Source organism: Miscanthus floridulus, chromosome 1 (genome assembly GCF_019320115.1).
Source record: "Miscanthus floridulus cultivar M001 chromosome 1, ASM1932011v1, whole genome shotgun sequence".
Classification (NCBI taxonomy): Eukaryota; Viridiplantae; Streptophyta; class Magnoliopsida; order Poales; family Poaceae; genus Miscanthus; species Miscanthus floridulus.
Genome location: NC_089580.1, coordinates 151,201,077 through 151,224,302, shown reverse-complemented (window position 1 = coordinate 151,224,302; position 23,226 = coordinate 151,201,077). Strand labels below are relative to the sequence as shown.

The window sequence follows — 23,226 nt, the reverse complement described above, 5'->3', positions numbered from 1 at the left end:
AGCCATTGTATTGCATTGCTTGTTAGTCTTGTCTTGGTTGGTGGGATTGTCGGGATCAATGATAGCATAGTCATTCTCGGTCACCTCCCATACTTGATCATTGATTGAACCAAGATACATCCTCATCTTTCTCTTCCAATAATCATAGCATGTACCATCAAAGAATGGTGGTTTGCCTCCCACATGGTTGAACACAACTTGAGCCATAATTTGACACCAAGGTTGTTAAGCCTTTAATCAAATGGTGACCACAGCTCCGATACCACTTAAAAGGTCCTAATATAGCTAGAAGGGGGGTGAATAGCCTATTTAAAAATCTACAAACCAACTAGAGTAGTTTGATAAGTATGACAACTAGCGAAATGCAAACTTGCTCTAGCTCTACAAGGGTTGCAAGCCACCTATCTAACAATTCTAGTTGCTATGATCACTAGACACACAATTTACTTTGTTACTACTCACTAAGAGCTCTCAATCTTGCTACTCTAAAGAGATCCACTAGATGAACTTAAAATAACAAAGCAAGCTCTCAATTCTAATTACACTAAAGAGCTTGCCACATCTAGTTTGCAAGACTATAAATAAGTGAGTAGGGTGATTATACCGCCGTATAGAGGAGTGAACTAATCATAAGATGAATACTAAATCAATCACCGGGAGAATACCAAAGGGCAAGAGACAACCAATTTTTCTCCTAAGGTTCACGTGCTTGCCGGCACGCTGATCCCCGTTGTGTCGACCAATACTTGGTGGTTCAGCGGCTAAGGGGTGTTACACGAACCTCGTCCACACAATTGGACACCACAAGAACCTACCCACAAGTGAGGCAACTCAATGACACGAGCAATCCACTAGAGTTATCTTTCGGCTCTCCACCAAAGAAGGCACAAGACCCCTCACAATCACCACGATCGGAGCCAGAGACAATCATCAACCTCCGCTCAACGATCCTCGCTGCTCCAAGCCATCTAGGTGGTGGCAACCACCAAGAGTAACAAGTGAATCCCACAGCGAAACACGAATGCCAAGTGCCACTAGATGCAATCACTCAAGCAATGTGCTTGGATTCTCTCCCAATCTCACAATGATGATGAAACAATGATGGAGATGAGTGGGAGGGCTTTGGCTAAGCTCACAAGGTTGTTATGTCAATGCAAATGGCTAAGAGAGTGAGCTTGAGCCAGCCATGGGGCTTAAATAGAAGCCCCCATGAAATAGAGCCATTGAACTCCTTTACTGGGCACAATACGGGGTGACCAGACGCTCTGGTTAGTTTGACCAGACGCAGGACCCCAGCGTCCGGTTGCCCGATGCATGCCACGTGACATCGGCTTCAAACGTCGATCGGCCGATCTCAATGGTCAAGTGATGACCAGACGCGTCAGTTAGAAAGTGACCAGACATAGGACCCCCAGCGTCCGGTCGTTTCCAGTAAGGTTCCAAACGCGAAATTTCATGACCGGAGGCATCCGGTCATGCTCGACCGAACTCACTCAGAGTCCAGTCACTCAATGTTTCCTCTGTGCGCCTCATGTCAGCGTACGTCAGCACTGACCGGACTCAGACCATGAGTGTCCGGTCAGTTTACACGCCAGCGTCCGGTCACAAGACCGAGACTGTGTGCTTATTGCTATCACTGATCGGACTCTGAACCTAGCGTCCGGTCACTGCACCACCAGCGTCCGGTCACTCTGTGAACCCCTGCCTTTTCTGTATAGGGCGCCGGTGGCACCATCGGATTGTCCGCACTCTACAGGTGGACACTCCGCTGGTGAAGTTTCTAACCCTTGCTCACATGTGCCAACCACCAAGTGTATCACCTTGTGCACATGTGTTAGCATATTTTCACAAGCATTTTCAAGGGTGTTAGCACTCCACTAGATCCTAAATGCATATGCAATGAGTTAGAGCATCTAGTGGTACTTTGATAACCGCATTTCAATACAAGTTTCACCCCTCTTAGTAGTACGGCTATCTAACCTAAATATGATCACACTCGCTAAGTGTCTTGATCATCGAAACAAAATGGCTCATACTATTTTTACCTTTGTCTTGAGCCTTTTGTTTTTCTCTTTCTTCTTTTCAAGTTCAAGCATTTGATCATCACCATGCCATCACCATCATCATGATCTTTGCCATTGCTTCATCACTTGGAGTAGTGCTACCTATCTCATAATCACTTTGATAAACTAGGTTAGCACTTAGAGTTTTATCAATTAACCAAAACCAAACTAGAGCTTTTACACTTGCAACATATGTCTGAAACACTTGCAAACACCAGAAAAAACTTGAAAATACGTGTGTAGCCATTACAAACATATGCAACATACGTATGAAACACCTCAAACATACACTTGCAACATGCATGTATATGCAACATCCAGATCCACTTTTACAATATCCAGATAAAAACACTTGCAATATACATCTAAAACAGATGAAGCATACACTTGAAACATACATGTATAGCCATGGCAACATATAAAACATTCCGATCTATTTTTGTAACATCCCGATCTACTTTTGCAATATCTATATAAAACACCTGCAACATACCTGAAACATCTAAAACACTTGAAACATGCTTTTGCAACATGCGCTTTCAACGTGTAGAGCTCGCCGGTAACGCGGAGCTGAGCGACATCACACAGAGGGTGGGTGGGGGTGGCACTGGAGGCGGTTGTAACACCTCGGGTGTTAGCCTTGCATAACTTGACTTGCATAACATGAGCATGAGCATCAAGCATTCATAAATCATCATTTACAACTAAAACATTTGATCGAAACAAATGAAACATTGCTTGTTATCTCGTGTTTCTTAGAACATATGCATATGATCATGTACAAATGAATGCAAGTGGGTAATGCTAGTCACTAAAACACCTTAGCTACACTTAGGTTAACAAAAGGAACCTTGTTCATGAAGGCCACATTTCATGACCAAGCACTTAAGTGATATTTCATGTGATTCCTTTCAATAGCTATATGAGTGACTACTACATGAAATGTTCAAATGACCTTGCAAATTATTTAAACATGCTTAGGATATCATTATGAACAACTTTGGTATTTAGTGCTAGGGCTAGTTTGGTCATTTAGTCAAGGTTTGAATGTGTATCATGATTTCAAAGTGACATGTTTGACTAAAGTTGAACTAGGTGTTAGAGACCTTGCATGGAGGAGTTCACTAAAGCAAAGTTGTAGTATTTGGCATAAGGAACAACTTTTATTTTTGGGTCATTAAATGATTCAGCTCCTAACATGCTTGAATTGGACTCACAAAAATCAGCTTTTCACTGTTTTCATCACTTAAGAAAAATTTTCTAAGTCTGGATCCCTGACAGCCTGACAAGCCCATCTTGGGGATGACATTACTTGTTTTTGGTTGCGAATTTGAACATACCCCCTTAACCAAAGTTGAAGCTGGTACATAGGGCTAGGATTTTTGTTAAGACGGTTTATGATTTGGAGCCATGGATTAGCCGTTGTATCAACGTGAAAACTCGTCGTCAGGCTCGGCCATCGCGCGACTGACGAACTGAATCGCGGCGTCATGGCCGACCGACTTCAGGCTTCGCGCGCCGCGTGTCCCCGGCGACGGCCGCGCGTCACCAGCGCTCTGTCCACGCAGGCCACGTCGCGCCCGAGCGCGCCTTCATCACGCCAGCGCCCGCCCGAGCCATTCCGCGCCTCCATTTGCTTTGCCTCGACCTTTCTTCATCGCCGCAGCAGCAGCCGAGCTCCCGCTGCTCCGCCGTCGCCATAACCGTGCGCGAGCTCGCGCCTAGCCACTCCAGCACCACCACCAAAGCTTCACCGTCTTCTCCGCGAACCACTGCTCCCTCCCGTGCTCGCTGACCAAGCTTGGTAAGCCGCAGCAACGCGCACGCTCTCGCCGGAGTTCGCCGCCGTGTTCCGTTGTAGTGGCCACACCGTTGTAGCCTACCACTCCCCGCGATAGCTGGTGCGCTAGGTCCGTCGTAGTACACCGGTGCTCCTCCGAGCCTTAGATCGGGCCACCGAGATCGTCACCGGCGTTTTGCCGTGGTCCAGCTCCGCCGTTCCGCCATGGTCGCCACCGTCAGCTCTAGGGTCGGCAATAGGTCCGGCCCTGCGGCTCAGTAGGTTCGCCAGGTCATGTAGGTCATACCATGACGACCTCACCGCCGGCGAAGCTCGCCGTCGACGAGCCGCAGCCGCGCAGTGCCCAGCAGTGCCGCTGCTCTGCTCCGTGTCACTGACGCGTGGGGTCCCCTGACCAGCGGGTCCCACCGGTCAGCGACAGCAGTGTGGTAGGCTAGTTCAAATATTCCAGTTTTTGATTTGTTTTGCGAATTTTGTATCTTCAGTTTGGTAGCTCCTAAAATTTTGAAATAAATATGATTGTGTTTCTTAGGAAGTGTAGTATTTAAGAAAAATATGTTCTTGGGTTCAACAGTAGAAATTTCTGGAGATTTAAATTAGGATTTGAAATGTGTTTTTGAATGCATTCAAATTTGTTTATTTTATATATAGAGTTCCTGTGCTCCAAAAATTATGAAATTTTTGTGGTAAGCTAGTCTTAGCATATATGAGCTTGGATAAAAATTTGGAGACCAGTGCATGTGTAGATCTATAGTTATAGATTTTTCTTTTATAAATAGTTAATCCTTGCATGAATTTTTATAAATTAATTATGAGTCCAAAATTCATGAAATTTGTTGGAGGTAATACTAGTACCATAAGGATGTTAGGAAAAATAAGAAATCTGTTGCTTGACACTTTTCAATAAGATTTTCCATTTATGCTATTTCAAGCCTTGCTTCCTTATCATTTTTGTATGGAATGTTCTACTTAGTAAAATGACATGAAATTTTTATAGTAGTCCTTTGATAGCATTAGTAAGGCTCTGTAAATTTTTGCGAATTTATTAAGCACATCTAATATATATTTATTATTTAACCTAGATATCTAAATAAAATAATAAAGGCAATTTAATAAATAGTTTGGGCTTTGACATTATATTATCTTAACTTTATTTGGTATGCTTAAACTATTGGTAAGTCCTAGGTTGTCAAATTGTGAATGATTATATGAAGTAGAGGTGTTATTACTTTATATTGCATGTTAAATCATTTCCGGACTGATTCTAGAGTGTGAGAAGTTATATGTTGAAACTGATGTAGACTGTAAAAATGGTTAATAACAAAGTTGTAGAGAATTTGATAAGCTTTTCAGAAAGTCCAGGATCACTGCTTTTGGATTTGTAGAACTCTAGTTATGAGTAAAACAAGTAGCTACTAATTGTGGCCTAGTAGATGCATTGTAGAAGTAGTTAAGTAGTAATCAAGAAGAGATATGCACCTACTCAAACAACATGATGCACTTGTTAACATATATGCATTCGTGATACTCATACATACTCATGCATCTAGGATCGGAGGAAGAGATCACGTTGCTGGAATTCGAAGAAGCAGAGGAAGGGAACCCGCAGGAGGATCCACAAGCTGCAGCTCCCGAAGGCGTGGAGCAGAACCCTGAAGAGCTTCCAGAGTGTCCTAACCACTGTCCTACTTCCTTTCTGCGAGGCAAGCCCCGGAGCATTATAAGTCTCCCAGTAATTTACAAATGTTTACTTACGTATTTATGATTGATGCATTAGGTTATAAGAGTTGAATGAAACCACTTGATGCCTGTACATTCCTTGTCCAGATATTACACCTTTAGCCGGTATAGGTCCAGGATCGAATATATATGCTTAGCCATGCTTAGACCGGTAGAAGTCGGGTGATGTCCTGTCACCTGCGAGATATAGGTGGATACCGGAGCACGGTTGGCTATATCTGCTATCGTGGAACAGAACAATGAGGTAAAAGTAAATTGAGACCGGACGGGAGGTCAATAGGGAAGCAACAAGGCATGGAGGTCTTGGGTGTGGACTTATCCCCGTCTGTGTCGATTAAAGACCATACCGTTGTTGGCGCTTCTGACAAGATTGAACGCATGCCTCTCACTTAGCTGGCCGGATAACTCGTTTCGACCGCGAAGCCGAGTAATTCAACTTAGGCCGGGAACCGTTCTATTGTGCGCTCCTTCCGGGGAACGATCAGACTGAGCCCAAGGGTAGGCCTGGCCTGAGCATCCTGGCATCTGGTGTTCCAGATTGTGCGGCGCAGTACAAACCTGCAAAATGTGTACCGGAGTTGTACCAAAGGTGACCTAAGACTATCGTGGCTGGTAGATCTGGGTTTGTGTTAGGAATAAATTCCCAGCTGGTTGAAATCGATTCGAATCGCCGTCTCTCCCGGATAGTGAGAAACTTGGCTAGTCCCAACATCGTAGCAACTATATTATGAAACATGATGGTTCAGATGAATATGGAATTACAATACCTGCTATGGTTACTATTGTATGCTTTTAAAAGATATACCACATGTTTGGCACAGGATAGTTGCTAATCTAGAAATGAATAGTTATAATTAACTTGATAAAGGAATCATAATTGTACAACGGGTATTTGCCTTTTTCGCAAAATGTTGTCAAGTTACGTCCACTTATACAGCCTTGCATAATCCTTGGAGTCATTTTATTTCTGGTTCATGACGGGTAAGTCTAGCTGAGTACCTTCTCGTACTCAGGGTTTATCTTCCTATTGTTGCAGATGGCACTGTGTATCATGGTTATTGCAAGAGTTGCTTCTATCCCGCTGTGGATGAGGAGTAAGCCTTGGGCAGGCTTCCTTAGTAATTCCTAACCTTGCTTTTGTGGACCGTGATCTGGCTTGGCACTGTATCAAACTATGTTGGAAACTTTATCTTTGAACTTATTTGCTTCCGCTTTAATTATGGAACTCGGTTTGTAATAACCTTTATTAGTACTCTGATGATGAAAAGTATCTGTGAACTTTATGTAATATGTGGCATGTGTGTTGAATCCTGTACGATCTTGGTTGTTGTAAATCGTTTATCGAGACCCGTCGTGGTACTCGACGGACTACCGGGTTTATATGGGTTCAAGTATGACAGTGCAACCGCTTGCGGATTGCCATTGTACTTGTATTCTTATAAATTGGTCGGTTCTGCGACAGCTGGCATTAGAGCAAGATTCAACATTAATTGTCACAAGTGTATTTAAAACAAAAGTTTTTGTTTCCAAAAACTCTTCTCTAGCAACTAATAGTCAAATAATAGGTATTTGAAATCTAAGGTGTGCCATTGATCACTTTCCTTATGCCCAAATTAAGGACTATTAGGTGGCTATTTAAGTACTAACATGGGGGTTTTTACTTCGTCGTCCATACGGCGTGCTATAGTATGGATGCCATTCACTTGAGTGGTAATGTATGGATCAAATGCCTCTACGCCAAGGTAAGATAAGTGTATGACCGCAAGATGTGAGCGTGCGGTCGGAAAGAGTTAGCTTTGGTACGGCTATGTATGCATGCTTGCATGTGTATATGGTACGTATTTAATTGTGGGTTTAAATTATTGTCGGGTAGATTGATACGGAAGTATATGTATGGGTATACATATATGGAAGTATTTACAATTACATTCTGCATATTCATTATGGGTTTAGGGCTGGAATGAAATTTTATGCAGGTACACTAACAACGAAACGTGTAGCTCGACTAGTTACGCTAATTATGAGAGAACGTATGTATGCCACCGTGTCTACCGTTAGAAACAAATTTTTTCTTAAGTTTGTGAGGACATACGGAACGAGCATGCATCATGTTAAATTACCATTCACATAACTACATTGTTCCTCCCCTTATAAAGATTCTTACTCGGTTATGTAACTCTTATCCATTATGGCATTGTCTCACTAAGGGTACATGTTAATGGTGCAGATGGCACGCACCAAGCAGACTGCTCGCAAGTCCACCGGAGGCAGAGCTCCTAGCCGTCAGCTTGCTCCACGTACCCGTCAACGTCACACGTTCCTTGGAGAGTTTGGGATGCCTACACTCTTGTGGAGAGTGCTCAGCTATGTAGGTTATCCTGATGGAATGGAACCCCGCTACTTCTGGGCGAATGATCGGTTGGGAGAAGGTCTCTTAGTTACTGTGGAGGCTGTTGTTCATCCCCGAGGTGATGATTCAGAGTGGACCGGCTGGTGTTATGAGTCAACTGGTAGGACTGCTGAAGAAGCAGCTGGCAGGGCAGCTTTTGGGATCTTGAGGAATATCATGGATCGTTTTCCTCAGGAGCTGGCAGCCGCTTTGGTTGGAGTCTTTCCAAGAGGTAACCCATCCACTGACTCATGGCAGCAGGCAAGAGGAAGATCTTTGGAGATTGGTGCAGCAGAAGGGTAGAACAGCGATAACCCTACAATGAGCACCATGTTCGCAATGATGAGAGTGTTAGATGGAGTTGAGGGTAGCCTCAGACGGGTGTCTGGTGCACTTGGTCATGCCCGTGAGGACCGACGTCAGCTTCAAAGGGAGCACGATGCCGAGATTGAGAGGCTCACTGAAGAGATGACTCGGTTGACTCACCAGCGAAATGCAGCTTGGTCCAGAGGAGATGTCCTGAGAGCTCGATAGTTTGAGCTAATGCAGCAGCTGGCCAATGTGGAAGAATACAACGATAATCTGCATGAAGAGGTTCATCTACTGCACAATCAGCTCCACCCTTATGTCCCACCTAGAGCCACAGAAATGGATCTAGAAGTGTACGAAGAAGAAGAAGAAGTGGCACCTGAAGAGGAAGTCAAACCTGAGGACGGAGATGATTCTGTGTCTGACCTCGATAGTGATCATGATGAGGATTAGATCGCTTCGCATTTAGTGGAAGGACTAATGTATCACCTCTATTTATGTAATGGACATGTAGTTTGAAGTTGGCATTAGTAACCAGGCTATCATGTAATGTTAATCGCATGTTTGGACGAACGTCAATGCAATTCCAGTCTTTGTCGGTAATCACGCTTTAAAAATTTCATGCGTTATGAGCACGATAAGTGGTCAAATTGGCGATGTCATGTTGCGAGAATGAATTGTTATGCCTCTGTTTTTATTGTGCTTTTGAGAATTTTCTCCAGTAATTTCAGTTTGGCATGAGTACCTAATTCATCTGCAATCTCTTGGCATCAACCAATAATCGCTTATTGTTGCAACTTCGCAGATGACGCGCACCCGTGCAGGAGCTAGTAGCAGCCAGGATGGCAACCACAATGACTTGCCACCCCCACCCCCACCATCTGCTCAGGAGTTCTTCGCCCAGTTCCTAGGTAGCCAGAGGACAATGGAAGAAGCCTTGCGCCTTATCGTGCAAAACACTGCTCGTGGCCACCCACAGCAACCGGGGGCTGAGCCTAATCAGCACAGTTCCTTCAAGGAGTTTCTGGACACGAAGCCACCGATCTTCAAGGTGGCTGAGGAACCACTGCAGGCCGATGAGTGGCTGAATACCATCGAGCAGAAATTTCGTCTGCTAAGGGTCATAGAACACCTGAAAGCAGAATATGCTTCTCATCAATTGCAAGGACCAGCAGGAATCTGGTGGACGCACTTTCTGTCGTCTCTGCCTGCTAATGCGAGAGTGACCTGGGATCAATTCAAGCTGGCTTTTAGGGGACACCATATTCCCCCGGGCCTGATGCGCATGAAAGTAGCAGAATTTATGAGGCTCACTCAGGGAACAAAGTCACTCACAGAATATATGCACGCATTCAACAACTTGTCTAGATATGCTCCAAGTTTCGTGGATACTGAAGAGAAAAAGATTAAGAGTTTCAAGCGAGGGTTGGGTACCAAATTAATGAAGACGATGGCAAATTCTCGATGTGCCACGTACAATGAGTTTATTAGTGATGCCTTGACCCAAGAAAACCACAACAACATGCATGCAGTTGCTAAAGGTCGCAAGAGGGCATATGAGGCCGGTGCATCCGGATCTTTCCAGTCAAAAGCGCCTATCACAGCTAGGCCACAATTCTGTCCACCTGCACCCAAGTTTAGGCCTCCACCACCGAAAGCTCAGAATAATAGGCCACAGAAACCGTTTTGTAAGGCGTTCACTATTGCCTTACCAAAAGGAAATGGTAATCAGGACAGCTCCGCCGGATTCAGAAGTAATCAACCTTGTTTCAACTGCAACCAACTGGGTCATTGGTCCAAGGAGTGCCCCCACCCCAAGAGGAATGGCAACCCAAATTAGAATAATCAAAGGCAGGTGAATGCCAGGGCACGTCAGGGACAAGTGCACTATACCGCTGTGGAGGAAGTGCCCGCCGGAGAAGTTGTCACGGCTGGTATGTTTCTTGTCAACAAACACCCCGCTGTTGTTTTGTTTGATTCGGGAGCTTCTCATTCATTTATGAGTCAAGCATTTGCATCTAGACATGATCAAGAAATTATAGAAGTAAGTAAAGGGGGTTTTAACATAAGTTCAGCAGGGGGTACTGTTACTACCAAAAAGATAGTCAAAAATGTACTCATCTTGATACAAGGGAGGGAGTACACAACAGATTTGATAATATTGCCGGGATTGTCGATAAGTGTAATCTTAGGTATGAATTGGATGAATTATCATGGTGCTCTTATTGACACTAGCACCCGTACTATCATGTTGAGAGAACCCACGGGAGGGAATGCTTTTCTAGTTCCACTCTCCCGCGATTTCGAACCCCAACATTTAGCCTATGCTATCCAAGCCACCACCATGTGTGATATTCTAGTGGTTTGTGAGTTTCCGGATGTATTTCTAGAGGAATTACCAGGTCTACCACCGGATAGGGACGTGGAATTTAAAATTGAATTAGTGCCAGGTACCGCACCCGTATCCAGAAGGCCCTATAGAATGCCACCCAATGAGTTAGCAGAACTTAAGGTTCAATTGCAAGATCTATTGGACAAGGGTCTTATCCAACCTAGCTCATCTCCGTGGGGATGTCCAACCTTGTTTGTGAAAAAGAAGGATAAGTCACTGAGGATGTGTGTAGATTACAGACCACTCAATGCGGTGACCATCAAGAACAAATATCCATTGCCCCGCATTGACATTTTGTTCGATCAGCTAGCGAAGGCAAAGGTATTCTCCAAAATTGACTTGAGATCAGGTTACCATCAGATAAAGATCAGACCGGAGGATATACCCAAAATTGCTTTCTCTACTAGGTACGGCTTATACGAGTATTTGGTTATGTCTTTCGGACTAACAAATGCTCCAGCCTATTTCATGTACCTAATGAACTCGGTATTCATGCCCGAACTTGATAAGTTCGTGGTCGTGTTTATCGATGACATATTGATTTATTCAGAAAATGAGTCAGATCATGAAGAGCATCTGAGGATTGTCCTATCCAGACTAAGGGAGCATAAGCTATATGCCAAGTTTAGCAAATGTGAATTTTGGATGAGCAAAGTACCTTTCTTAGGTCACATTTTATCAAGAGATGGAATCTCAGTGGACCCATCCAAAGTACAAGAGGTCATGGATTGGAAAGCCCCAACTTCGGTGCATGAAGTTCAGAGTTTTCTAGGGTTAGCAGGATACTATCGCCGGTTTATTCCAGATTTCTCAAAGATAGCTAAGCCTATGACCAGACTACTTCAGAAAGATGAGAAGTACAAGTGGACACCAGAATGTGAAACAGCTTTTCACACCCTCAGAACCTTGTTGACTACAGCACCCGTGTTAGCACAACCAAACATTAAAAAACCTTTTGATGTATTTTGCGATGCATCAGGAATAGGTTTGGGATGTGTACTTATGCAAGAAGGGAGAGTAATTGCATATGCCTCTCGGCAACTGAGAAAACATGAAGTCAACTACCCTACACATGATTTGGAACTTGCAACCATTGTCCATGCATTAAAGATATGGAGACATTACTTGTTGGGCAATGTATGTCATATCTATACTGACCACAAAAGCCTCAAGTATATCTTTACCCAGCCAGAACTGAACATGAGACAACGTAGATGGTTGGAATTGATTAAGGACTATAATTTGGAAGTGCATTACCATCTGGGTAAAGCTAATGTAGTAGCCGATGCACTTAGCCGGAAGTCCCATTGCAACCCTGTGGAAGCACTATTGGAAGATGGATTCAACTTGCTACATCCTGCTGTACTACACAATATCACAATCAGTTGTTCGCTTGAGGGCAAAATCATAGAGCTACAGCAGACAGATGTTGGAATAAGTCACATTAAGAGAAAAATGCAAGAGCAAGAAACCAAACATTTTAGATTGGACGAAAGAGGTGTATTATGGTTTGAGGACCGACTAGTGGTACCGAAAGACCGTGAGCTAAGGAATCAAATTTTAGAAGAAGCTCACTCATCCAAATTGTCTATCCATCTGGGTAGTAGTAAAATATATCAAGATCTAAGAACCCGTTTTTGGTGGACTAAGATGAAGAAAGAGATCGCAGCCTATGTTGCTAGATGTGACAACTGCAGTAGAGTGAAAGCCGTCCATATGAAAACCGCTGGATTACTTCAGCCACTGCCTATTCTAGGATGGAAATGGGAAGAGATCAGTATGGACTTTATTACAGGCCTTCCAACAACGCCACAAGGTCACGATTCAATCTGGGTCATTGTTGATCGTCTTACCAAGTCAGCACACTTTATACCCGTGAACACGCGGTATATAGTTGGGAAATACGCTGAAATATATGTTGCCCAGATCGTGAGATTGCATGGAGTACCCAGGACCATAATCTCAGATAGAGGACCACAGTTCATAGCTCGTTTCTGGGAGCACTTACACCAAGCTTTGGGAACCAAGCTAATCAGAAGTTCAGCTTATCATCCACAAACTTCAGGACAGACAGAGCGAGTGAACCAAATCCTAAAAGATTTACTTAGAGCTTGTGTTATATCTTCAAAAGGTTTATGGGAGAAATGGTTACCTTTAGCTGAATTCTCCTATAACAACAGTTATCAAGCGAGTATCAAAATGGCTCCATTTGAAGCCTTGTATGGCAGAAAGTGCAGAACTCCATTGAATTGGATTGAGCCCGGTGAAAGGAGATACTTTGGTATTGATTTTGTCAATGAAGCCGAAGAACAAGTACGTATCATCCAACAACACATGAAGGCAGCTCAATCAAGATAGAAGAGTTATGCCGACAAAAGAAGAAGACCACTGACCTTCGAAGTGGGTGACTATGTATATTTGAGAGTATCACCCATGAAAGGTGTGAAAAGATTTGGGATGAAAAAGAAGCTTTCACCAAGATATGTAGGGCCATACAAAATTTTGGAACGAAAAGGAAATGTTGCGTATAAGCTACAACTACCACCAGAGATGAGTGCAATCTTTGATGTGTTCCATGTTTCTCAGCTAAAGAAATGTCTTCGAGTACCGAAAGAAGCTATTGCACCCACCAACGTGCAGCTTCAATCGGATTTGACTTATGAAGAAAAGCCAATTCGAGTATTAGAGGAGATGGAGAGAGTGATAAGGAGTAAGATCATTAAGTTCTATAAGGTGGTGTGGAACAATCATAGTGAACAAGATGCTACGTGGGAAAGAGAAGATTATCTGCAAGAAGTTTATCCCGCCTTTTTCCAAGAATGGTAGGTCTTGCAAATCTCGGGACGAGATTTTTATAAGGGGGAGGGGCTGTAACACCTCGGGTGTTAGCCTTGCATAACTTGACTTGCATAACATGAGCATGAGCATCAAGCATTCATAAATCATCATTTACAACTAAAACATTTGATCGAAACATATGAAACATTGCTTGTTATCTCGTGTTTCTTAGAACATATGCATATGATCATGTGCAAATGAATGCAAGTGGGTAATGCTAGTCACTAAAACACCTTAGCTACACTTAGGTTAACAAAAGGAACCTTGTTCATGAAGGCCACATTTCATGACCAAGCACTTAAGTGATATTTCATGTGATTCCTTTCAATAGCTATATGAGTGACTACTACATGAAATGTTCAAATGACCTTGCAAATTATTTAAACATGCTTAGGATATCATTATGAACAACTTTGGTATTTAGTGCTAGGGCTAGTTTGGTCATTTAGTCAAGGTTTGAATGTGTATCATGATTTCAAAGTGACATGTTTGACTAAAGTTGAACTAGGTGTTAGAGACCTTGCATGGAGGAGTTCACTAAAGCAAAGTTATAGTATTTGGTATAAGGAACAACTTTTATTTTTGGGTCATTAAATGATTCAGCTCCTAACATGCTTGAATTGGACTCACAAAAATCAGCTTTTCATTGTTTTCATCACTTAAGAAAAATTTTCTAAGTCTGGATCCCTGACAGCCTGACAAGCCCATCTTGGGGATGACATTACTTGTTTTTGGTTGCGAATTTGAACATACTCCCTTAACCAAAGTTGAAGCTGGTACATAGGGCTAGGATTTTTGTTAAGACGGTTTACGATTTGGAGCCATGGATTAGCCGTTGTATCAACGTGAAAACTCGTCGTCAGGCTCGGCCATCACGCGACTGACGAACTGAATCGCGGTGTCATGGCCGACCGGCTTCAGGCTTCGCGCGCCGCGTGTCCCCGGCGACGGCCGCGCGTCACCAGCGCTCTGTCCGCGCAGGCCACGCCGCGCCCGAGCACGCCTTCATCACGCTAGCGCCCGCCCGAGCCATTCCGCGCCTCCATTTGCTTCGCCTCGGCCTTTCTTCATCGCCGCAGCAGCAGCCGAGCTCCCGCTGCTCCGCCGTCACCATAACCGTGCGCGAGCTCGCGCCTAGCCACTCCAGCACCACCACCAAAGCTTCACCGTCTTCTCCGCGAACCACTGCTCCCTCCCGTGCTCGCTGACTAAGCTTGGTAAGCCGCAGCAACGTGCACGCTCTCGCCGGAGTTCGCCGCCGTGTTCCGTTGTAGTGGCCACACCGTTGTAGCCTACCACTCCCCGCGATAGCTGGTGCGCTAGGTCCGCCGTAGTACACCGGTGCTCGTCTGAGCCTTAGATCGGGCCACCGAGGTCGTCACCGGTGTTTTGCCGTGGTCTAGCTCCGCCGTTCCGCCATGGCCACCACCGTCGGCTCTAGGGTCGGCAATAGGTCCGGCCATGCGGCTCAGTAGGTTCGCCAGGTCATGTAGGTCATACCATGATGACCTCACCGCCGGCGAAGCTCGCCGTCGACGAGCCATAGCCGCGCAGTGCCCAGCAGCGCCGCTGCTCTGCTCCGTGTCACTAACACGTGGGGTCCCCTGACCAGCGGGTCCCACCGGTCAGCGACAGCAGTGTGGTAGGCTAGTTCAAATATTCCAGTTTTTGATTTGTTTTGCGAATTTTGTATCTTCAGTTTGGTAGCTCCTAAAATTTTGAAATAAATATGATTGTGTTTCTTAGGAAGTGTAGTATTTAAGAAAAATATGTTCTTGGGTTCAACAGTAGAAATTTCTGGAGATTTAAATTAGGATTTGAAATGTGTTTTTGAATGCATTCAAATTTGTTTATTTTATATATAGAGTTCCTGTGCTCCAAAAATTATGAAATTTTTGTGGTAAGCTAGTCTTAGCATATGTGAGCTTGGATAAAAATTTGGAGACCAGTGCATGTGTAGATCTATAGTTATAGAATTTTCTTTTATAAATAGTTAATCCTTGCATGAATTTTTATAAATTAATTATGAGTCCAAAATTCATGAAATTTGTTGGAGGTAATACTAGTACCATAAGGATGTTAGGAAAAATAAGAAATCTGTTGCTTGACACTTTTCAATAAGATTTTCCATTTATGCTATTTCAAGCCTTGCTTCCTTATCATTTTTGTATGGAATGTTCTACTTAGTAAAATGACATGAAATTTTTATAGTAGTCCTTTGATAGCATTAGTAAGGCTATGTAAATTTTTGAGAATTTATTAAGCACATCTGATATATATTTATTATTTAACCTAGATATCTAAATAAAATAATAAAGGCAATTTAATAAATAGTTTGGGCTTTGACATTATATTATCTTAACTTTATTTGGTATGCTTAAACTGTTGGTAAGTCCTAGGTTGTCAAATTGTGAATGATTATATGAAGTAGAGGTGTTATTACTTTATATTGCATGTTAAATCATTTCCGGACTGATTCTAGAGTGTGAGGAGTTACATGTTGAAACTGATGTAGACTGTAAAAATGGTTAATAACAAAGTTGTAGAGAATTTGATAAGCTTTCCAGAAAGTCTAGGATCACTACTTTTGGATTTGTAGAACTCTAGTTATGAGTAAAACAAGTAGCTACTAATTGTGGCCTAGTAGATGCATTGTAGAAGTAGTTAAGTAGTAATCAAGAAGAGATATGCACCTACTCAAACAACATGATGCACTTGTTAACATATATGCATTCGTGATACTCATACATACTCATGCATCTAGGATCGGAGGAAGAGATCACGTTGCTGGAATTCGAAGAAGCAGAGGAAGGGAACCCGCAGGAGGATCCACAAGCCGCAGCTCCCGAAGGCGTGGAGCAGAACCCTGAAGAGCTTCCGGAGTGTCCTGACCACCGTCCTACTTCCTTTCTGCGAGGCAAGCCCCGGAGCATTATAAGTCTTCCAGTAATTTATAAATGTTTACTTACGTATTTATGATTGATGCATTAGGTTATAAGAGTTGAATGAAACCACTTGATGCCTGTACATTCCTTGTCCAGATATTACACCTTTAGCCGGTATAGGTCCAGGATCGAATATATATGCTTAGCCATGCTTAGACCGGTAGAAGTCGGGTGATGTCCTGTCACCTGCGAGATATAGGTAGATACCGGAGCACGGTTGGCTATATCTGCTATCGTGGAACAGAACCATGAGGTAAAAGTAAATTGAGACCGGACGGGAGGTTGATAGGGAAGCAACAAGGCATGGAGGTCTTGGGTGTGGACTTATCCCCGTCTGTGTCGATTAATGACCGTACCGTTGTTGGCGCTTCTGACAAGATTGAACGCATGCCTCTCACTTAGCTGGCCGGATAACTTGTTCCGACCGCGAAGCCGAGTAATTCAACTCAGGCCGGGAACCGTTCTGTTGTGCGCTCCTTCCGGGGAACGATCAGACTGAGCCCAAGGGCAGGCTTGGCCTGAGCATCCTGGCATCTGGTGTTCCAGATTGTGCGGCGTAGTACGAACCCGCGAAATGTGTACCGGAGTTGTACCAAAGGTGACCTAAGACTATCGTGGCTGGTAGATCTGGGTTTGTGTTAGGAATAAATTCCCAGCTGGTTGAAATCGATTCGAATCGCCGTCTCTCCCGGATAGTGAGAAACTTGGCTAGTCCCAACATCGTAGCAACTATATTATGAAACATGATGGTTCAGATGAATATAGAATTACAATACCTGCTATGGTTACTATTGTATGCTTTTAAAAGATATACCACATGTTTGGCACATGATAGTTGCTAATCTAGAAATGAATAGTTATAATTAACTTGATAAATGAATCATAATTGTACAACGGGTATTTGCCTTTTTCGCAAAATGTTGTCAAGTTACGTCCACTTATACAGCCTTGCATAATCCTTGGAGTCATTTTATTTCTGGTTCATGACGGGTAAGTCTAGCTGAGTACCTTCTCGTACTCAGGGTTTATCTTCCCATTGTTGCAGATGGCACTGTGTATCATGGTTATTGCAAGAGTTGCTTCTATCCCGCTGTGGATGAGGAGTAAGCCTTGGGCAGGCTTCCTTAGTAATTCCTATCCTTGCTTTTGTGGACCGTGATCTGGCTTGGCACTGTATCAAACTATGTTGGAAACTTTATCTTTGAACTTATTTGCTTCCGCTTTAATTATGGAACTCGGTTTGTAATAACCTTTATTAGTACTCTGATGATAAAAAGTATATGTGAACTTTATGTAATATGTGGCATGTGTGTTGAATCCTGTACGATCTTGGTTGTTGTAAATCGTTTATCGAGACCCGTCGTGGTACTCGACGGACTACCGGGTTTATATGGGTTCAAGTATGACAGTGCGACCGCTTGCGGATTGCCATTGTACTTGTATTCTTATAAATTGGTCGGTTCTGCGACAGCGGTGGCACAGAGGGCGGGTGGGCGCGGCAGCGGTGGCGCAGAGGGTGAGTATGGGCGCGGCGGCAATGTAGAGGCCGGGTGGGAACAACGACGACGTAGAGCGCGGGTGGATGTAGCGGCAACAACACAGAAAAGGAGTGGAGCGAGCACATTCTTAGGACGGGGCATCCGTCCGTATGCCCACGTATTCGCATTACTGAATAATCATTGGACATTTGTTTACCACAGTGTTTAAGGAGCTTTTGAAGATATTCTAACACTTGGTCATCTGCTTAAGGAACCGACTTATCAGCCGCACACGAAAGGGCTCTCTACCCTAGTGGTTAGAGCACCTCAGTAGCATCCAGTAGGTCTGGGTTCGACTCTTCGTGGGAGTGAATTAGAAAGTTCTGAAATAAAAAAATTGAAAAAAATAGGTTGGGGTTTTCCCTGCTGACTTTGGTAAAAAAAACTTATCAGCCGCACAAATACATCGCTTGAACTTATTAGCCCGGCTTATCAGCCATTATACAGTGTTTTCTCTCACAACAAATCAGCATCAGCCGGCTTATCAGCCGCAGAAACCATTAGCCGTCGATGACTACTTGACTACTTCCTATCATTAGTATCATATATAATGTTGAAACGATGGGATACACATGTGAACTTTCACATATTCGGCCAGTGCAACATTTTAAGTTTGGATGCAACAATGCAGCTAACCTTTTGTTCAAATGAACTTGTTGAACAACAGAATTGTGTTGCTTGAATTAGAATTGAATGCTTTAAAAATCAGACATCTCTGTGATAATCTATTCAGTCCAAGGTATTTTAAGAATTATTAAATAATATAAAACTCAGTAGCTAGAACGATTCGTATAAATAATAAAAATTGATTTTGAATCTGTTAATGTCATAAATAAATAAATAAATAAATAATACAAATTAAATAAACTATGTCCTTGATGGCACATTTGCGATCTTCCGGACGCCGAATTAATTTACAAGTTCAATTCGTTTTTTCCTCGTCTTCCCTGACCGTTTACACCCGTCCCAAAACCCCCACGCCGCAATTAAATAAATAATAAAAAAAACACGCCGCCGCCATCTCCGGCGATGTCGCGCTCCGGGCAGCCGGAGAACCGCGACACTTTCTCCCTCCTCGTCCTCAACGTCTCCTTCCGTAAGTAATGTCGCTCGCCTACCCGGCCCTTTATGCCCGCCCCCCCCCCCCCGCGTTCCGCGTACTCACGCCCCCAGTGGATGAATCCCTGCTGCAGGCACAACGGCTGACGATCTCTTCCCGCTCTTCGACCGCTACGGCGAGGTCGTCGACATCTACATCCCGCGTGACCGCAGGTGGACGCCATTCTTTCACCACGCGTCGGGGCTGGATTTCGAATCGTTTTTTGGTTGAGCTTGCGTCTCCTCTTGCAGGACTGGGGATTCGCGAGGGTTCGCGTTCGTGAGGTACAATTACGAGGATGAGGCGCAGGATGCCATTGACGGGCTTGATGGTGAGCGAAGGAAAAATTTCATCTGTTATTCCATTATTATTTTTCTTCTAAGACTTATATTCCATTGTTTTTTTCCTGGTACAGGGATGAGGTTTGGTGGGCGGGCGCTCATGGTGCAGTTTGCCAAGTACGGGCCCAATGCTGAAAAGATGTAAGATCTCACATGCTACAACCTTTGTTATGTACCGATTAAATTATTTGTTGCATTTCATTGTGGCAGCAAAATCTTGGGTGGTATGATGTCATGTAGCAGTAACAGATGCCACCCCTGCAGTAGAACTAATTTATTTTATTATTTCTAAGAGGTTAATAAGGGTTTCCTTGAGACTTTAGTCATTTAGATGGTTCTATAGTTGAATGAAACATTGATCTGTGTGAGTATGGCTGTAATTTTATGTTTGGGTATTCCATCGTTACATGATCTGATCATCATTTTTTTCTGTTCAGCCTTCATACTTAGGCCCTGTTTTGATGCAGGGAAAACTTCTGGAGTTGGAATGCATTGTAATTTCTAGTGTGGTTGAAATGTAGCTATCCATAGTAATGCCAATAAATTATAAACACCAACCACCTAAGTACCTAATTTAGCTAGGTTGTTTCATGCCCGCAACAGAGTATTTGAAGGTTGACAGGAAATCACATGTAGACATGGATGTGGCTATGTAAAGTTGGGATGAGGAGTATTTCTCTGAGTGAAGTTTCACAATGACAAGATTGTTAACCTCTCTTTGCTTTCATAATGCTAGCTTGGATTGTTCATCTGTTGAAGAATCCCTGTAGTCTAGGTTGATGTATGTGTTCAATCGATGGAAACACTCCAGGGGCTTGTTTGTAGTGAAGCTTTTTTTTGAACTATAAGTTATTGATGCAGTGGTTATTGATAGGTGCACTTTCTTCTGCTACTGCTGCAGCTATCACCCTTGCCTTGCACCAGTGAACTGCAGGTGGCTGGCTGCTGCAGCTGCAGCAGTAGCACTACCGAACAGGCTTGACATGAATTGTGCTGAAGTTTTTGCCTGTTACCATTCCGTTCTAGTTCGTTGGTTTCATGCATCTTTTTGTTAGGTTGGGGAGGTGCATATCCATTGGTTGACTTACTTTCATGGACAAGAACTTTGTCTCTACTTGTACATGTCTGAATGAAGTTCAGAAATGGAAAGTAAGAGTGTTTCTGTTAGACATACAAACCCAAATTACTTGTTTACACATCTAGCAGAAGCCAAAAAGTCACATTACATGGCCTGTTTAACTCATATTGTTTCTTTTTCTAAGAAAACACTCATTACAAGAATCAAGAATGCCGCTTGCTATCATGTAAAATATGTTGATACTATCATTTTGCTATTTATTAAGTGCATCAATACAACTCGGAGAATGGCAAAACACTGAAAGCAATTTCACTTATTAAGCATTACCTTCTTGTTTGTGTTTGCAGTCATAGGGGTAGAATTACAGAAGAAAATCCAAAGCCAAGGGGTCGTTTCAGAAGCCGCAGTCCAAGACCGAGGTAAGAAATAGCCTGCATATTTGAATCTTGACAATGACATACTTGGTACTCCCTCTGTTCCCTTTGTGTATGATGTTTCAGAATTGCATGCACTGAAGGAAAAGCTAGCTATGACCTCATGCCCCTACTGACTTTGTGTATCTTGCTACGTACTAAATTTGTTTGTCTCCCAAACTGCTCATATTTAGGCTTATTAACCAATAAACAAAGAAAAGTGTTGCTTGCACTGAATGGAATAGGCACACTTCACTACTTTAGTAGAGATATACTCCTAACTGTGTCTCCTTTAACTGCTACAATGCCAAATAAAGAGGATTAAAGGAATACTATTCCACTATATAATATGAAATGAAAATGAATGTATGCTGCACATATTACCTTTGTGATAGCCTATAGCATACAAGGGCCCCTGCAAAATGGTGTTGTGTTTCATGGCATTATTGCTCAAGTGCCCAAATGGTACCACCAAATTAGACCTACAATACAACTAAAGAAATTTTCAGCTGTGATGATAGCTCTGTTACTCGTAGTACTAAAACTGGTATAGCATTTCACATGAATCATCTTTATTTTTAATATAAGTGCTAGCCATTTGTGAAGGTATCGAGAGGATTATCGGGATAGAGACTGTAGAAGGCGAAGCCGGAGCAGAAGTAGGGAGCGATATGAACAGGACAGGTACAGAGATAGTGATCATCGTTGCCATAGGACTCGCAGTATTAGTCCTGACTATGACAGGAAACATAACAGACACAGGTATGTCCACTGGGTTGGAGATATACTATTTTCCTCTTTTGTATCGTCATATCAAAATGAATTAATTTTTACTCCACTCTTCAATGTCGGCAGTGGCTCTCCTGTGCGTAAAAACCCCAGTCATAGCAGAAGCCGTTCACCTCGTAGGGCACCTCATGAAGGAACACCTAGCAAGCCCGGAGATGGCCGCGCTGCATGTTCTGGAAGCCCTTGAGCCTAAGCTGAAATGCTGAATATCGCACAGCTTCTCACGGACAGCTTGAGGCATCTAGACAGTTCTCGTCATTTGTATTTTCTTACTTTTAACTGGTATGTTACTAAGATGGCCTTTGTTTCAGTTTAGGTGGAGTAGACTGTGCTTTGGCAAAAACAACACTGTTTGCTTGGTTACTGAATCTACATGGTGCCAATGCCAATGATGGAATATTGCTTGCCCCTGCATTCAACTTCCAGTACTGTTTTTTGTGAACATCTAAGCCTCATTTTGGGATCTATATACACATTGGATATTGTCATCTATACTTTTCCCTTATTCCTATACTACCTTATCTCAACCCGCAAAAGGCCACGTCGCCCCTTCTCACTGCCCATTGGATATTCCATCAACGGTAGATGCCTCACGTACGGTCAGCAATTGTATCCGCCTCGCCAAGCTTCCGTGACGGTACGACGCTTGCGCCCCGGTGCCCTCCGCCGCCCTCTGTGCCGCGCCCTCCGCGCCGCTCGTCGCTCGCCGCCCCAGCCGTCGCTCCCGCCGTCCCCGCCGCCCCCCATCTCCGGCTCCCTCCCCTTCCCTACGCCCCGTCCCCTACCCGATCCATCGACGGACGCCGACGGCTGCTCACGCCCACGCCACCGCCGACTCTAGCTCCCTCCGCCGCTGCCTCAGCTTCATCCCCGCGCCGACGGCTGCTCACGCCCACGCCACCGCTGACTCCGGCTCCCTCCGTCGCTGCCTCAACTTCGTCCCCGCCCCTGGACTCCCTTCGCGGCCACCACGAAAGGATGTAACCCTTGCCGGAAGCCTCCGGCAGGGGTCCGCGCCGCCGCCGCCGCCGCCGCCGCCGTGCCCTTCTCCACCGGCTTCACGCCCGCCCCAGCCGGAGGTGCAGCCCTTCTTCCGCTCCGACGGCGTCGTGACTGCTCCGCGTTCATCCTCCTGCCGATACACGGTAAGGTTTTCAATCCCTGTTCTCTTTCGCCTTGCTGTCTTCTGCCTTTCCCTCGCTCGATGAAATGCTAAACCACACCATCATGGTTCAGAAACAGATAAATTTTGGTTAACTAAAAGCTAAGCTAATTTTTAGTGTTCAAATGGAGCTGCCCCTGAAGCAGCGCCTTCCCCATTTTTGGTCATGCACTACTTTGCTTCAGAATGTACATATACTACCAACAGATATTTAGTGACTCACAGGATATTATGCTACATATGTTTTCCCCACTAACTCAGGTTTGGTACTGTAATCAGCACATGGAGGGTTATAAGGAAATTATGCAGCCTTAGATTTCACTGACAAC

The 23,226-nt window shown here is 44.0% G+C and overlaps 1 protein-coding gene across 3 annotated transcripts; it reads left to right on the top strand.

The window, feature by feature from the left end:
* Nucleotides 1-18,860: 18,860 nt before the first annotated feature.
* LOC136497814 (serine/arginine-rich splicing factor SC35-like) lies at nucleotides 18,861-22,149 on the top strand. 3 transcript variants are annotated; one of them, XM_066493686.1, is made up of 7 exons: nucleotides 18,861-19,111; nucleotides 19,209-19,287; nucleotides 19,366-19,445; nucleotides 19,530-19,596; nucleotides 20,881-20,952; nucleotides 21,553-21,708; nucleotides 21,802-22,149. In XM_066493686.1, exons 1-7 carry the CDS (start codon nucleotides 19,045-19,047, stop codon nucleotides 21,920-21,922), a joined length of 642 nt encoding a protein of 213 aa, XP_066349783.1. In that variant the 5' UTR covers nucleotides 18,861-19,044; the 3' UTR covers nucleotides 21,923-22,149. The 3 variants fall into 3 exon arrangements, with proteins under 3 accessions (XP_066349783.1, XP_066349776.1, XP_066349792.1); XM_066493679.1 differs by having other exon boundaries at nucleotides 19,366-19,596; XM_066493695.1 differs by lacking the exon at nucleotides 21,802-22,149 and having other exon boundaries at nucleotides 21,541-21,641.
* The last annotated feature ends 1,077 nt before the right edge of the window (nucleotides 22,150-23,226 follow it).